At 34.0% G+C, this 15,040-nt stretch overlaps 2 protein-coding genes across 2 annotated transcripts; one reads left to right on the top strand and one right to left on the bottom strand.

Moving 5' to 3' along the window:
* Positions 1-1,117: 1,117 nt before the first annotated feature.
* On the bottom strand, positions 1,118-4,744 carry LOTGIDRAFT_53299 (hypothetical protein; the record flags this gene model as incomplete). Its single annotated transcript, XM_009061232.1, has 8 exons — positions 1,118-1,198; positions 1,777-1,923; positions 2,228-2,326; positions 2,496-2,632; positions 2,880-3,180; positions 3,539-3,709; positions 3,957-4,190; positions 4,526-4,744. Coding segments are annotated over 8 exons (1,389 nt in total), but the record flags the coding sequence as incomplete, so codon positions are not given.
* A 2,231-nt stretch (positions 4,745-6,975) lies between these two features.
* Positions 6,976-14,594, top strand: LOTGIDRAFT_218629 (hypothetical protein). The gene is made up of 14 exons (XM_009061336.1): positions 6,976-7,232; positions 8,275-8,368; positions 8,787-8,839; positions 9,105-9,201; positions 9,374-9,490; positions 9,857-9,945; positions 10,187-10,335; positions 10,777-10,901; positions 11,197-11,266; positions 11,737-11,894; positions 12,274-12,365; positions 12,559-12,696; positions 13,004-13,166; positions 13,865-14,594. The coding sequence occupies exons 1-14, from the start codon at positions 7,171-7,173 to the stop codon at positions 13,943-13,945; spliced, it is 1,488 nt and encodes a 495-aa protein (XP_009059584.1). The 5' UTR covers positions 6,976-7,170; the 3' UTR covers positions 13,946-14,594.
* Positions 14,595-15,040: the final 446 nt, after the last annotated feature.

Here is a 15,040-nt window from a genome sequence, read left to right as displayed (position 1 = left end):
ACAATTAATAACAGTGCATAGTGCATATAATAACCAGTGAAAAACCAATCATCATGACTTTGTCTTATACCTTGACTGCAATAGCCACAATTCTTGTATTACAATTAAAGCAATTGTACATTATGGCTTATGGTTTACAAACTTTCTCAAGGGCACTCATTCTGTGTATTCATTAACATACAATCCAATCTAAGCGCTGCATTTACAAACTTCTGTGATACAGGAATTGTGGCTATGCAGTCAAGGTATAAGACAGAGTTTGCAATATATTGACAATGTGAAGATGAAAAATATTGTGAAACCTTGGTTTTCAGAATAGTTTTTTCTAAGATTGATCATTTAAATACAGAGATGACATAATTATGTCAAAAATTTAACTTTGATGCTTTATAAACATTCGTTACATTTTTTTCTGGCCAACCCGATATCTCAGAAGAAATCAGACTTGAATCCTGAAATCCACTTGCATAAGAATGATCAAACAATATAAGTTAACAAACCAAACAGTTTGAATAAAGTGAAAGAAAGTTGGATAACAGAATAAAGTGATTGAACAAAGTGCAAAAACTGTCAAAGGTGAACTGTAGTATAACTTGCAGAACTAACTAGCTACCTTTTGACAAACTGATAGTTTCATTTTAATACTGGCTGTAAAACTAGTTTTACTTTTATCAACCTATAGAAAACCATACACAATACATGTCTTTTGAAAATTCTATTTACAACACTGGGGCGCAATCATCTCATTGGTTAATCACAAGGTTTAAATATAAACCAATCATATAACTGCAAATCTTATAAGCTTAATCTTGATTTCACTCAAGTCATGTTTCTCAGAGAGTGTCCCCTATAGTACTATAACAACATTAAAAGCATAGATTCTTTGTTCCAAGATAACTCATGGTTAAAACAGCATCATTTGCAAAGTACAAGCTTTCTTCTCAAGACCAATGACCTAACACATTCTGATTTCAGGATCATGCCATAGTGCCAAATGAAATCTGTGTTTTTGTACCAGCAATGACAATGACAGTTATTCTTTAATAAATTGATCGAAAAATTCAAGGCTTACCCTTCTTGATTTATTTTGTAATGGTGTTTTGGTAGGTGTTTGTAATCGTCTTTTGACAGGTGTGGTTTTACTAACATGGGTACCAAAGTGTGCTTCTTCTACTGTTTGTTTAATCTTCTTTATGTGCTGAAAATTAAAGAGTCACATTTAGTTAGTAACCCCAACATTTGAATATTTTTCTAATAATATTTGATTGGAGTTCTTAAATATGTAAATTGTATGCCAAGTTGGTGAATAATCTAAAAGTAGTACTTTTAGTTACATACAAAATCTTAAAATATGAAATGTAAGGGGATTTACATCCTACTTTTCTGCACCATGTGGGTTAATGAAAACACAAGCCACGCCATGCAGGGTGCAATGAGGGAAATTTCGCCAGGACAGCTATATTAGCAGACTTTTTCGATTTTCAACTGTCGAGGGATCTTTAACATGCACAGCTTGTACGATTAGACGCTTTTTCCATGTCAGCCCCTCTTACTTGCATCACTGACAGGGGGAAACTTGTTGAAAAATCCAACTGTATTATCTCGACCTATGCCGGGATTATACCTTGGACCTTCAGGTTAGCGTGCAAGCATCTAATTCACCGAGTCACTGCGGCTCCCAAAGAAAATCTTAAAGTGAAACTTAGTTCCCCAATCAAGAAGTAAGATCTTAGAGAGATTAATCAAGCATAGTGCTTAAAAAATAATGACTATTACCCTTTGTTCTTTTTCTTTGATTTTAGATTCTTCATAATCTAGCCATTGTTGATCTATAAATGCATCGTATTTCACACCTCCCACTAAAAATTGTTTACAATTTTCTTTTTCCCATTCTGAAATAGCTTCTTTAACTTTAGCTTCAACCTACAATACAAAATACCTGTCATTAGAAATTACAAAACACAAGTAAAAGATGGAAATTCTAAACTCTACGAAAGTGACACTTTTTAGGGGAGCTGTGTCCCGATTATCTAAAAGGTTTTCAATCTAAAATATAGCAATTTTAAGAGGTCTATTTAAGTTTTCACTTGGTAATGGCTGTATACATACATGACTTACATATTACGAAATTATGTGTCTAGGCAGAGCAACTGCTAGTGTTGAAAAGGTCTTAAAAGTTTAAAATGCTATTATACGATATTTAGAAATATACTTCACTAATACAAACCTTGGGTAAATCTTTCTGAATTTTTTTCATATCCTTTTCCATTTGTAATAATTTACCACCACGATTCTTAAAGAATCGATCTGGATCTTTTGCATTTTTCTGTTAAAATAAAAAAGTTTATTGATCAACAATTTTTGCGGGGTTTTGATGGTGGATTTACTATTACTAGTCTCTCACTATGGTTAGAATTTTTGAACAATGTCTTTCAGAAATGATATTCAAAATTTTTATAGATACTCAAATTCAAAATCTCTGGAAGGAATTATACCTCAGCTTCTAAGAACTGTTTGAATAATGATTCTCGTTGTGCCACTTTATCTAATAACTCTCTATTCTGTTGATAATAATCTTTAACTTTAGCTAGTTCTCTTTCATGTATTTCTAATAACTCTTCTGTAAACTCATCTGAAATATTATCAAGATCAAATATTAATTAGACATGGTCAGCATTTCAAGAATCAACATTTCATGTATTAACCAATTAAATTTTCAACTGGTATCGCATAATCAGGAATTCTTGTAATTTGTGGTTTAATATTATCTCTGACCATATGATATATGCTGAACCAGAATCAGGTAGGTATGACAAGATCATAATTAATTTGGTGTATCAATGATAAGATGATTCATTGAAAGTTATAAATATACATACCCTCATGGAAGATCATATCAAAATGTTCTCGTTGTTCTTTGCTATAGAAACATGTGTCCCACCAGCTAGTCAATTCCTTACGTATACCCAATACAAATCGTTCAATATTCTGTAACTTCATTTGTTCACAGCGAATAATCTCCTCACGTAAACATTGTAGAATTTTACGTTTATAACCTTCTTTACCAGCACAGAATGCATTACGTTCAGATAACGATATATCTAATCTATCCCATAAACTTTTCACTGTCTGCCATAAATCATTACATATCTGTTTAGCTTCCTCTCTCTTTGATAAAAGCTGAAGTAGAAATTCCAAAGATCATAAACAGAATTCAAACTTTAAAGGGACAGATGTTGCATTTTTGGGGTTTATTTTAGCCTTGAATATATGTACAAATAGTCTTCAGAAGTCCTTTAAATCATTTCTTAATACTTTTTCATGCACGACCTTGCGTCACAGTTTTTTGATGTGCCTGATTTTGCATTTGAACTGAAAAAACAAAAGCTTTATAATTAGAAATCTGAGGAATATTTATAACCAAAGAACACATTTCAATTATTGCTTTATCATTGACAATTTGACACACTTGAATTTGACTGAATTTGCATTCACTAAAATATAAAGTTAACAAACGAATTGGAAAATTCAACTCTACCTCTTGCTGTAAAGATAGTAGTTTTTTCAAGTTATCAGTAGATAAAATAAAGGAATCTTCAGCCTCTAAAACAACATCCTTTTCAAAAGATGTTTCTGGATCCTGTTCTAACTCATCCATTAATTTAATGATGTCTTTCTTGGTTGTTAAAAAATCAGATAAACGTTTGTCCTGAAACAAAACAAGAACTACAAGTACAAGAGGAAAAATGTTTGCAACATATGAGTGCAAATCTTTTTAAGAAAAGGTTACAAGGATCTTATTTTTCAAAATATAAGCTTATCTCATATAAAAAAAATTAGTCCTTAGTTTTAGTATGTTGCAAGTTTCACATGATAATGAAAAAAATGTTTGATTACAGTAACAAAAGGCAGTTTTGAAAAACTGGCTTTCTGTTAAAATGTCTTCTTTAAATTACCTTGGTGGATTTGAGTGAAGCAACATGCTTTTCTAATTCTTTGATCTGATCTCTAGATGGTACACTACCAGTTGGTATGTAATATGGTGTCATACACAATGCTTCACATAAGTTCTGATCTTGTCCTTTTAGTCTGTTCATATCATTTACTCTTGTATTCTTTTCATGTGACAATGACTCAACTTTCATTCTTAGATCCTTTTCTTTCTGTATCATCGGTAAACCTGACTGACTCTGAAAACAGAGTTCAACATTCAAAAATTCTGCATTAACAGTTAACATTATGATATTGGTATCAGTTAACCTTGTTTGAAATGTTGTTAAATTTAGTGAAATGGTCTAAATGGGACATAATCCTTGTCTTTTCTTTCAGTTAAAGGGATATCTTCATAAAACCAGGAGGTGATTTTTTTAAAGCCACTGAACACCATTCTTCAGACTGTTTTCTGATGTGTTAACATGTTATAAACTTACTATCAGACATAAACAAATAATCAAAACTAGTCTAGACCCTTACCTATAAGCTTAAGCCTCCAAAGGCAATGGTAGCTAAGTAACTGTTAACTCACCTTATAAACTGGTAACTGAAGTTCCTCACACAGTTCTTTAACCTGGAGAGAAAATTCACTGATACTCTTCTGCATTCTATCTTTTAATGCATCTTCTTCTTGTAACATCTCTGATATCAAGGTCTGTAAATGGAGGGAAACTGTGTCACCTCGGGCTCTGATGGCATCGTCTGGTATTCCAATACTTTCCCATATTGCATAAAATTTATCTAGTGACTTGTCAAAGAAAGCATGCACTTCTGACTTTATACGCTGCCTGGAATATAAGGGAAAAAAAAGACAGTTAGTCTACAGTCTGGCTATGGACTGTATTTTTTACTTCATTTTTTAGCCCAGCATTAATTGGAATTGGAAGCAAAAGACAATAAAATCGCTGATGCTGATTGCCTGAGGCAGCCAATCAAGTCACCTGAGACTAAAGCCAAAGGCAGGAAATGTTCCATAATTTCAGAGCTACTCTCTGATCGATCTTAAGTTTATGATAAATAAACTTAGACAGTCTTAGTGTTGTCATTAAAGGACATTAATGTTCTTTGTGTTAAGTGCAAATTTGATTGATTTCAGCACACAAGTTAACGATTTGAGAATAAAACCTGCCTACAAAAGTGCAAACTAAGTACCTACGGCACATTACAGAGATACCCATAAAAGTAGTTGCCATTAGTACGTTCAATAAAGTAGATCTAGGTAGTTGAGCTATGTCTACATGTTAGTCGAAATTGTAGGCTATCACTACTGTCTACTCGGCTTCTAACAACTTGTAAATAAGTATCTTGTCAAGGTTTATGGTCAAATTGTGAAATTGCAAAGTGCTGAAATCGATCAAATAATGTGTACTTGCCACTAGATCTACAGTACAGTACCGTACTTAGTAAAGTACATTTCTTAAAAATATAAATTGACAACTTGACCCAAGAATTAGTTACTCAACAGATCCTCATCGCCAACACTCAGACTAAATGAATATCACTGAGACTATCACTCAATTTGTTCAACTTGTTCAAGTGGCTTCCATCACAATCTTACACAGATAAAACTTTCAAAATAAAAAAAAAGTCGAAGACCGAAGAAAGATTACAAGACAAATGCTTGTTTGTGGGGCTTTTGAATTTCTCAAAGAGAAAATAAAGAATAAATGGGAAATACCTCTCGCTCATGATGCGTAGTTTGTCCGTTAACTTGATTCAAAACAAAAATTATTATTTTTAAAAGTAATCTGATTTTTTTTTTAAACCATAACACTATTTTCTTCTTGCCGCTTTCGTTTTCAAAGGTAAATGAAAAGATGGCATTTGATTGGATGATTTCGAAAATTCCCGTCATGCAAAAAGAATGGGAGATAACTCGCGAGACATTATCAGACAACAATACTATGTTACTCCCGTGGAGCCATATTATATAGAGAGCTCTGCCTAGTTCAAAATAGAAGAGTGACATAAACTTATAGAATTTATAACAAGTTTTAAAAACGTCGGTGGTAAAAAAATATCTCAACACTATTATAGAGTCAGCACAGCTATTTGTGGTATATCTTGAAAAGAAGACTGTACCTGAGTCTGTTTTGCAAAGATATTCCCCTACCCCCCCCAATTTGCTCCATTCCAATTTTTATTTCTGCAGTTCCACTAGAATTTGTTTTATCATAAATCTTTACCTTGTGACCTAGGCCAGTGCTTTCATGAGACTGTGTTCTTTTCACCATCTAACACTAAAATTAAGTGTTTAATGACGTCACTGATTGCAAATTATCATTTATAACGTAACGTCCTTTACGAATAGTGACGTCATCGAACAATTTAGTTTTAGAGGAATTGCAAGAACCTCTATCTCTGTTACACATAAACATTTCAGAAAACCTCTTTACAATCCCTTTAAATATATTTAGATTGTTTCTTGATACTTCGGAGTTATACAAATTTCATAATGTATATTATTAGTTTCTTTACCAAAACCGAACTGCAGTAACCTTGTGAAGGTCACACTATTCAACAAGTTTTACCCAAGCACAACAATGACGAGATCTCATGCATAGTACCAAACAAATGAGATCCCCCCCCCCCCCCCCCACCATCACATCCTAAGGCTTAATTTGAAGCTTCAACAGATCAACTCATGACGGTCATGGACTGGGTAATGCCCGATTCTCAAAGTAAATGACTTCAGTATATAGGGTCCCCTGTCAGTGTTGGGATTCCAAAGCAGAAACGCCATAGAAATCCCCCACCCCACCCCCTTTTGAAGGGTCTGAGAAAAGCTCAGACCTAAAAAGATTACATATTAAGCGCTAATAAGGATTACATGTTATTAAGCGTTTATGAAAATTACATGTTATTAAGTGCTCATGAAGTAATATTACTTCATATTTTGTAAGATCAGTATCATAGCCTACATATTCGGGGTTGGAAAATAGGACACAATCATATTGACCTATAAAACCTGTTGGCTTATGACAACGAGAAATTTTCTTATGCAAGTCGGTTTACTTAGGTGTATGACGATATTATGTGAACTTAAACATCATTTAGGAAAAGTTAATTTTTCAATAAAAGCTGACGTTGTACTTGGAAAGTGTTATTGTGCTAAAATTGTTAAAGTTAATTCACTTATAGCACAGTGTTCTAATTAGGCGAGGAAATTTAGGCATAATGTTGGAATATTTTATTTGTTTCTTCGCCTTCATAGCTGCTTTAGCTGCAGCATTTTACATGTAAGTTATTTTTTATTTTATTGTATCAAAATAAAATAATTTATATTGATCAATTCAGAATCATTTTCATTTGAAATCCTGGGTTCATGAAAAAATCATTAGAAATCTATAACGTTACCAAGTCCGAAATCATGATTAAAATTTAACCTACATTGATATAGGTGCAAAAAGTTTTTTCTTGTATTTGCCAATGATATAACAAGTTTTCACGAATGAAGGAAATAATGACCCTTGGCCTTTATATGGATAGCTGAGTGGAGGTATTATTATTACTAAGTATCTACTTTTAGTAACGGGACAGCTGAATGGGGTTACATTTTTTGACTGGGCATGATTGAAATAAGCAAACTCACTGAGACGAATCATTTCTTCAGATTTAAAGGGATTGTAAAGAGTTTTTCTTAATTGTTTATAATGTGTATTAGGGACACAGATATCATCAATTTGCTCCATTCCAATTTTTATTTCTGCAGTTCCACTAGAATTTGTTTTATCATAAACCTTTACCTTGTGACCTAGGCCAGTGCCTTCATGAGACTGTGTTCTTTTCACCATCTAACACTAAAATTAAGTGTTTAATGACGTCACTGATTGCAAATTATCATTTATAACGTAACGTCCTTTACGAATAGTGACGTCATCGAACAATTTAGTTTTAGAGGAATTGCAAGAACCTCTATCTCTGTTACACATAAACATTTCAGAAAACCTCTTTACAATCCCTTTAAATATATTTAGATTGTTTCTTGATACTTCGGAGTTATACAAATTTCATAATGTATATTATTAGTTTCTTTACCAAAACCGAACTGCGGTATATTTAACCTTGTGAAGGTCACACTATTCAACAAGTTTTACCCAAGCACAACAATGACGAGATCTCATGCATAGTACCAAACAAATGAGATCAAAATTGAAGATGGGTGGCGCTGGTATGAATTAAAGCGGCGTACAAAGGCCTATTGTATACAGTTTCTGCACATGTCTTAACTCCCTGAACGCATTAGGTGTCCAGATATGATAAACATATTGTTATTTACAGGTATATTACATGGCATCATGGGCTCTTCAAGAAGTTTGGTATTCCTGGACCCGAACCAACATTCATGGGTCAACTTACCAAATATGGCGGAGTGGTAAGTTTCATCCAGTTATCGGATTATTATTTAAACAATGTAATTTGCTCAAAAATAAGAAAATTTGATGTTACTTCATTTATCATCTTCACAATGTCGAGCTAATATTACGAAATTCGTACTTCGTACGTAATAAAGCCATTCAGGTCTGTGAACACAAAGCCATAATGTTCACAGTCTTTTCCGTCGAGGGCTATGCTTGTTTATATTCCCTGGCGCATTATTCAATCAATCGTGATATAAGAATAGTGGCTATTGCAGTCAAGGTATAAGTTCTTAATAGCTTGGCATTATAGGGTTAGGGTTTACATCTGTACATCTTTTTACCTGTATATATCCAGGCTATATGTCAATTCTGTCCAATCATTGACACTGTTATAGTGGATATAGAGTCATTTAATATTGTACTATATTTTAGGCTGTTGGAGAAATGGACAGAGAATTAATGAAAAAATATGGGAAGGTCGTTGGGTATGTATTATTTGTGACAACCTATAGCCCGAATATCAACCAATAGCAATTCAGTTACTTTGCGTTAGCCTGAAAGAGGTCGCTGACCCCACTGCCATCCACGATCTGAAGAAATTCATATGCATCTCATGTTCTAGGTCATTTGATATATTCAACCAAATGACAAAGTCCTAATAAATGGACCTGCACGCCATAATACATTATAGCAGCATAATATTCTGAAGAAAGGAGATATTAAACTTTATTTGAATCATTCTTTTTGTAGTTACTATCATGGTCGTACTCCAGTTCTGAATGTTGGTGATCCCGATCTGGTAAAAGAAATCTGCATTAAACATTTCAACAATTTTTCTTCAAGACCAGTAAGTATGTCGTATGGAATGCCTGAGCACCTTCATTAGATGAATTATGATAAAGGGGTAATTTGATTTTTGGGGAGTTGGAAATTTGTTTTTGCTCGAAACTATACACCAAAATCTAGAGAAATATGACCCTTAACCCCATGGATTTCCTTAAATTTCGGTTACCTTTCAGTTCAATGTACCAAAGGATCTTTATGAAGAAGCTTTTTTGACTGTTGTCAACGGTGAGAGGTGGAGGAACTCTCGTTCAGTTCTTTCTCCATCATTTACATCGGGGAAAATGAGAGCGGTAGGTAGAATTTATTGTATTTCTGTTAGAAATAAGAGCTATTAAACCCCAGGCTAGTTCAGTTTAAAAGCAATGATGTTGTAATTTTACATCAGAGTACAGAAATAAAAACAACAATTTAACCAGAATAACGAGGATAACAATTTAGCTCCTGGGGAACTCTGTCAACCAACTCGGCCAAACTTCCTCGCATTGATCTTTCTCAATTTATCCGTGTACCCATTTACATCTGGATTATGGATCCAGAGTATGGCGTATGGAGTAGGCCTATGAATTAATGAGAAACGATTACTTTTATCCAACGACCTTGATGTCAAGATTCACCCAGCTATGGGAGAATATTGAAATATCTCATTTTTCTCTCAGATGGTACCCCTGATGAAAAATTGCGTAGAGAACTTTTTGAAGCACCTCGAAAAACATGCTGAGAGTGGGAAAGCGGTAGATGTTAAAACGTAAGTATTGTGACATCCTACTCAGGTTATCCAAGTAGATAATCGTTATTGAACCAGCAACAGAATCATTGCGTTTGCATTAGGCGTTTCAAAAGACGTACAAGGATTCCTATAGAGCTGCCCCCAATACCGGAAATGCTGGGTGGACGCCCTAATGGAAGCCTATCATAACAGGATACCCACCCCTAAATATATAATTACGATATAAGTACATGATTCAGATCCAATTTTGATGTTTTAGGATGTTTAGCGGTTTTACATTGGATGTGATTTGTACCACAGCTTTCGGAATAGATATTGATTCTCAAGGTAACCCAGATAACCCATTAATCCTAGCTGCAAAAGATGCATCACAATTTAACTTGAGAAATCCTTTTAATCTGATTTGCAGTAAGTACGATAAATGGTCACGTCTAATCTCAATTTCCAAGCACAGGCCACAATTCTGTAATTTTGCTACAAAATATTTTCAATCATAGCAATGTTCGCAGGTCAGGATACTTTTAATCTACAGTTGGCTTAGTGTGATTTATGGATATGATAATGGAAACAGCAATCGTGTTTGAACCACGTTATTTAGCATTGTTAGATACTTAGACCGACACATCTGCCTCTAATGCAGCCTCCGATAGCTATTTGGAAACAGATGTTTCAGTCAATGTTAAAGCTAAGCTTCTGTATTATATAGGAGCATTGATTTCTATCAAATCTTTTCACTTACAGAGATGTCGAAAGGGATCTCTCTCTTTAAACGATGAAGAGCATTATTTACTGTTGTCGAATTTCATATTTTCGTTTTGTACATATTTTAAGTGTAAATTCGATTTTCAGTCTTGTTGCCATTTACGATACCCATTATGGATTTTTTTGGTGTTGGTTTTATGAAAAGGGAGCCCAAGAAATTTATGATCGACACAATAGAAAAAGTTATTGCTGAGAGACAGAATAATCCATCTGTAAGTTTTCATAGGCTTCAAATTATTGATATGGGTATAGTCAAAAAGACGACTCGTCTTTTCTTGAGGCACTACCAAAGATAGAGAAGACATCTATAGAAATAGAAATTCCTAGTTTGAAGTATTTTTAAAGGAATTTTGCCATTTTCGCCTATTTCTAGTATTTCTAAAGACTATTACATAATTATATATTCAAGACTCAAATCAACCCCCCAAAATGGCGCATATGTCATTTTAAAATGGCGCAATAATGTAAATTCTTGTTTGGGTTCACTTATGAAATATATTTTTTCAGGACAGAGCAGACTTCGTATCTCTGGCAATGAAGGCCAAAGAAGATTCTGAAAAACGACAGGAAGGCAGAGGTAATAAGTGTTGGCGAAATGATTTAAAATAATTAGGCTAATATTGACTTGTTGCAGATTTTTCGCGTAACCGGAGGTTTGGTATAAATGAAGCGGAAAAACCCTTGGGTGATAAACTTTTTCGGGTTTTTTTAATCGGTTTATTTTTCGTATTCAACTGAACTGAATGGACAAAAATGTAATTTTTGAAATTCGAAAGTTTGTACACGTTTATTTGTTGTGTTGTGATGTGACCCAGTGGCTCAACTCCCCCACTTTCTCTTCCGGGAATTTTTTTTAGCATATGCCCTTGCATTTTTATCATGGGTTGGGGCTCCCTTTGGGGTGGGTCTATGAACATTGTTCAAGAAGGCAGTTCCTATGGTGGTTGAGAACTTTTCGGACCAAGAAAGCATGTCGAGGCCCAAATTGATATCGGCACAACCAGTTTTAGGCTGTGTGTAGTTATTAAAAGTGGTTTTTTGTTTCAGTTTTCAATCAACATGATCTGATTGGAAATCTTCTTGTTTTTATGTTGGCTGCTTATGATACAACATCAACCACTTTGTCATTTGTATCATATTGTTTAGCCACCCACCCAGACATTCAGGATAAAGTTCTTCACGAAATCAACCAGAAACTTGGAAAGGTAACAATTTCTGGAATTTTATATTTTTTTTGTAGAGATTTTTTTTTAAATTTTCATGTGTATCAGAGACACTGATAGCATCGATTTGCACCGTTCTGATTTCCAGTAAGACGTCTGTGACGTCACTATCTCAAATGCTGCGAAATGGTACCACTGTATATTATGAAATACTTCTTCAAGCAAGTGAAAAGTTCATTAGCTGCTACTTAAGTTTCGCCAATGTGTTGTTTTGAATTCGGGTTTCGTTTTGCGGTTCGGATCGTTAGTACTTGATTTATTTATATATTGAGAAATTTTGCGATAGTGACATCATAAAACGCTTAGTTTTAAATTTAGGCATATTGCTGAATTAATTCCCCTTTTCAATTTTTATTGACAGGATGAAGAACCTGATCATGAAAATATTACCAAATTGAAGTATTTACAACAGGTTATTGATGAAACTCTTAGATTATTTCCAGCATTGATAAGGTAATGTTGATTTACAGTCTACTAATCTTGTAGAATCGAAACTATATTGCTGTTTACGTAAACCTTTTAAATAGTTTTGTCGTTCTAAAAATGAACGGCAGGTTACTTTAATTCCAACCTACTTCCAAAACTAGACTGCCCCTTTAACTCATGGAACGACTAAAACTATTTATATCATAACGCTATATTTTAGAACGGTTCGATATTGTGCTGAAGATATAGATATCAATGGTACATTTATTGCTAAAGGAACGGAGATATCTTTTCCTGTATTTGCTATACAGAGGGATCCTGATTTTTGGGAGAATCCTGACGTGTTTGATCCAGAAAGGTAAATATCTGCCTTTATAACTTTGTAATGGAACTAGCGGACTGGAAGTAGAGTTATTATGATTATACCTTAAACTAGGAATTTTACTTTTATACAAGTCTTTTCTCTATGACAGAGACGTCATTTTAACTTTCAAACGCTGATAATTCTGGATACACATGAATTTGAAGGCTCAGATTTTGATGGTGAGCTGAAAATACAATTTCAGCTTTTGAGACTATATATGATTGGTCAAACAGATGAAGAACCTGTCCCTTAAATGAACATTTATTGAAGTAAAAAGGTCACTTGATATTTTTCCTTTCAGGTTTTCACCAGAGAATAAAGAATCCATAAATCCATATTCCCATATGCCTTTTGGAATGGGACCTAGAAATTGTATCGGCCAACGTTTAGCTCTGTTAGAACTCAAATTAGTTCTGGTTTGTATTCTGAGAAGCTATAAGATATGTTGTACTCCAGAAACCGAGGTAAGTCAATACGAGTAGGTGATACGAAGTGAAATGTGTAAACTGGGTTTGACCTCAACCGTCTCCTTTGGTTCGTTGCTGCATCGTAATCTTAGAATACCCTCCAGAGATATTTGATGGTCCCTTCATTAAAAGAATACTGCGTATTAGAATAAAAATAAAATTTCAAGTCGCAAACTTGATCAAGTGTATATATTCATCAGTTGAACTTGTCAGGTGTCATAACTAAAACATAGAATCTCTATATAAGACGACATAACCATTAAACTAAGTAATTATTCAAAAACGCTTCTAAGCGTGTTTCAAAATTACTTAGTTTTATGGAATTATTGGATTAAATAGGGATTCTGTAGTATAGTTTTGGTAAGTCCACTGGACTCATTTCGGCCAAGTTTGAACAAATTTTGGTCACCGTAACGGGTAGTGTACATTTAAATAGCATTAAATTCGCTTCTTTGGACTTTTCAAAAAAGTGGATATGACGGCTATTTGGAAAGCTAACAACCAAGGTCAATATCAAATATTGGTCGTAGAACATCAAATTAGCTATGTGTAATCTAGACCTAGGCCAAGAAGGCAGTAACAAAATTTACACCTGGAAGACTAAATAATGTCGCTGTGTGATGAGACTGGATAGTGCTAAAAATTTGATTTGATGCCTCTAGATTTTACCTTAGATCTACTGACTTTTTTTTCAGACACCAAATGTGAAAATGGCCAAAGGCGAACTCTTCTTAAGGACTGAAAAACCCATACATGTCCGTTTTGAGAAGCGATAAATACCACGCCAGTTTGACTAATCAGTAATAGTGTGAACTTTTAGCTTTCTTAGCCATGTGTATCCATTATTAATTCCCATTCAATTTTCATCTGGTGTCAGTTAACAAATGCTACTATTACAATGTTTATTATATGTTATTATATAACACTAACGTTTAAACGGGTATTTGGACTCAGATTCTAAAAAGTATATTATGTAGATTTTTATAACCTTTTTTTATTTTTCTATGACCTCGTACTTTATATTAACGTCAATAAAATAATGTAGTTTTTGTACAATTGAATTTTTTCACCAAAAAGGAATAATTCTAATATAGTTGTAGTCTGTCGTCTGAGCAGTTCGAGGGGAGATAATTCTATGTTCCTTGCGCTGTAAATTTTGCAAACAATTCAATTATTTTTATCTGTTCATTGGTCTTCGAAGTATCGAATACTACAAATCACATGAAACAGATTGGTTGAACAAATTCATGGGTTAGAAGAATGAAATTGTTCTTATTCCTTTGAACCCTAAGAGTTTTGACAAAATGACATCAATCCTATGGCCTAATAGAAGAAAGAAAAAGAAATTGCAATTTTGGTTTTTTTTTGTTTATTATATAATGTTTGTAACAATAGTTAATTCAATAACACTAACATAAAATGATTATTTTTTGGTTTCTTATCATTTTACCGCCAGAATTGTCATGCCAACGATTAGGCTATGCTGATATTCACATATTCCAAAAAAATGCTTCGCAGACGGAACACCAATAGGCCTACATAGTTCTGGGAGATCCTTCAATGCACTGTTTGGATTCTGCATTTTAGCTATCTTATTCTTTTCTAAACCTACTATACACACCTGTTATTAATCGGGGTAGCATTTGGAGCCCTTTCTACTCCACTGGGACCGGATTGGATGTGTGCGGGTAATCGAGCGCGACTTTCTCAGGCAATATAACGAACACACCGCGCATGCGATATTGATAATTAAAGACGGCGGCACCCAGTGAAGTATTGACAGAATCGATCCTATAGGAAATGTTGAATTGTGACAAGAGTAGGCCTACCCTGCCTGTACAATATCCGATCACCAGAAGAGTAACGACAAC

This window comes from Lottia gigantea (assembly GCF_000327385.1).
Source record: "Lottia gigantea unplaced genomic scaffold LOTGIsca_47, whole genome shotgun sequence".
Taxonomy (NCBI): domain Eukaryota; kingdom Metazoa; phylum Mollusca; class Gastropoda; family Lottiidae; genus Lottia; species Lottia gigantea.
The sequence above is the reverse complement of the archived record's forward strand: the minus strand, read 5'-3'. Positions and strand labels throughout refer to the sequence as shown.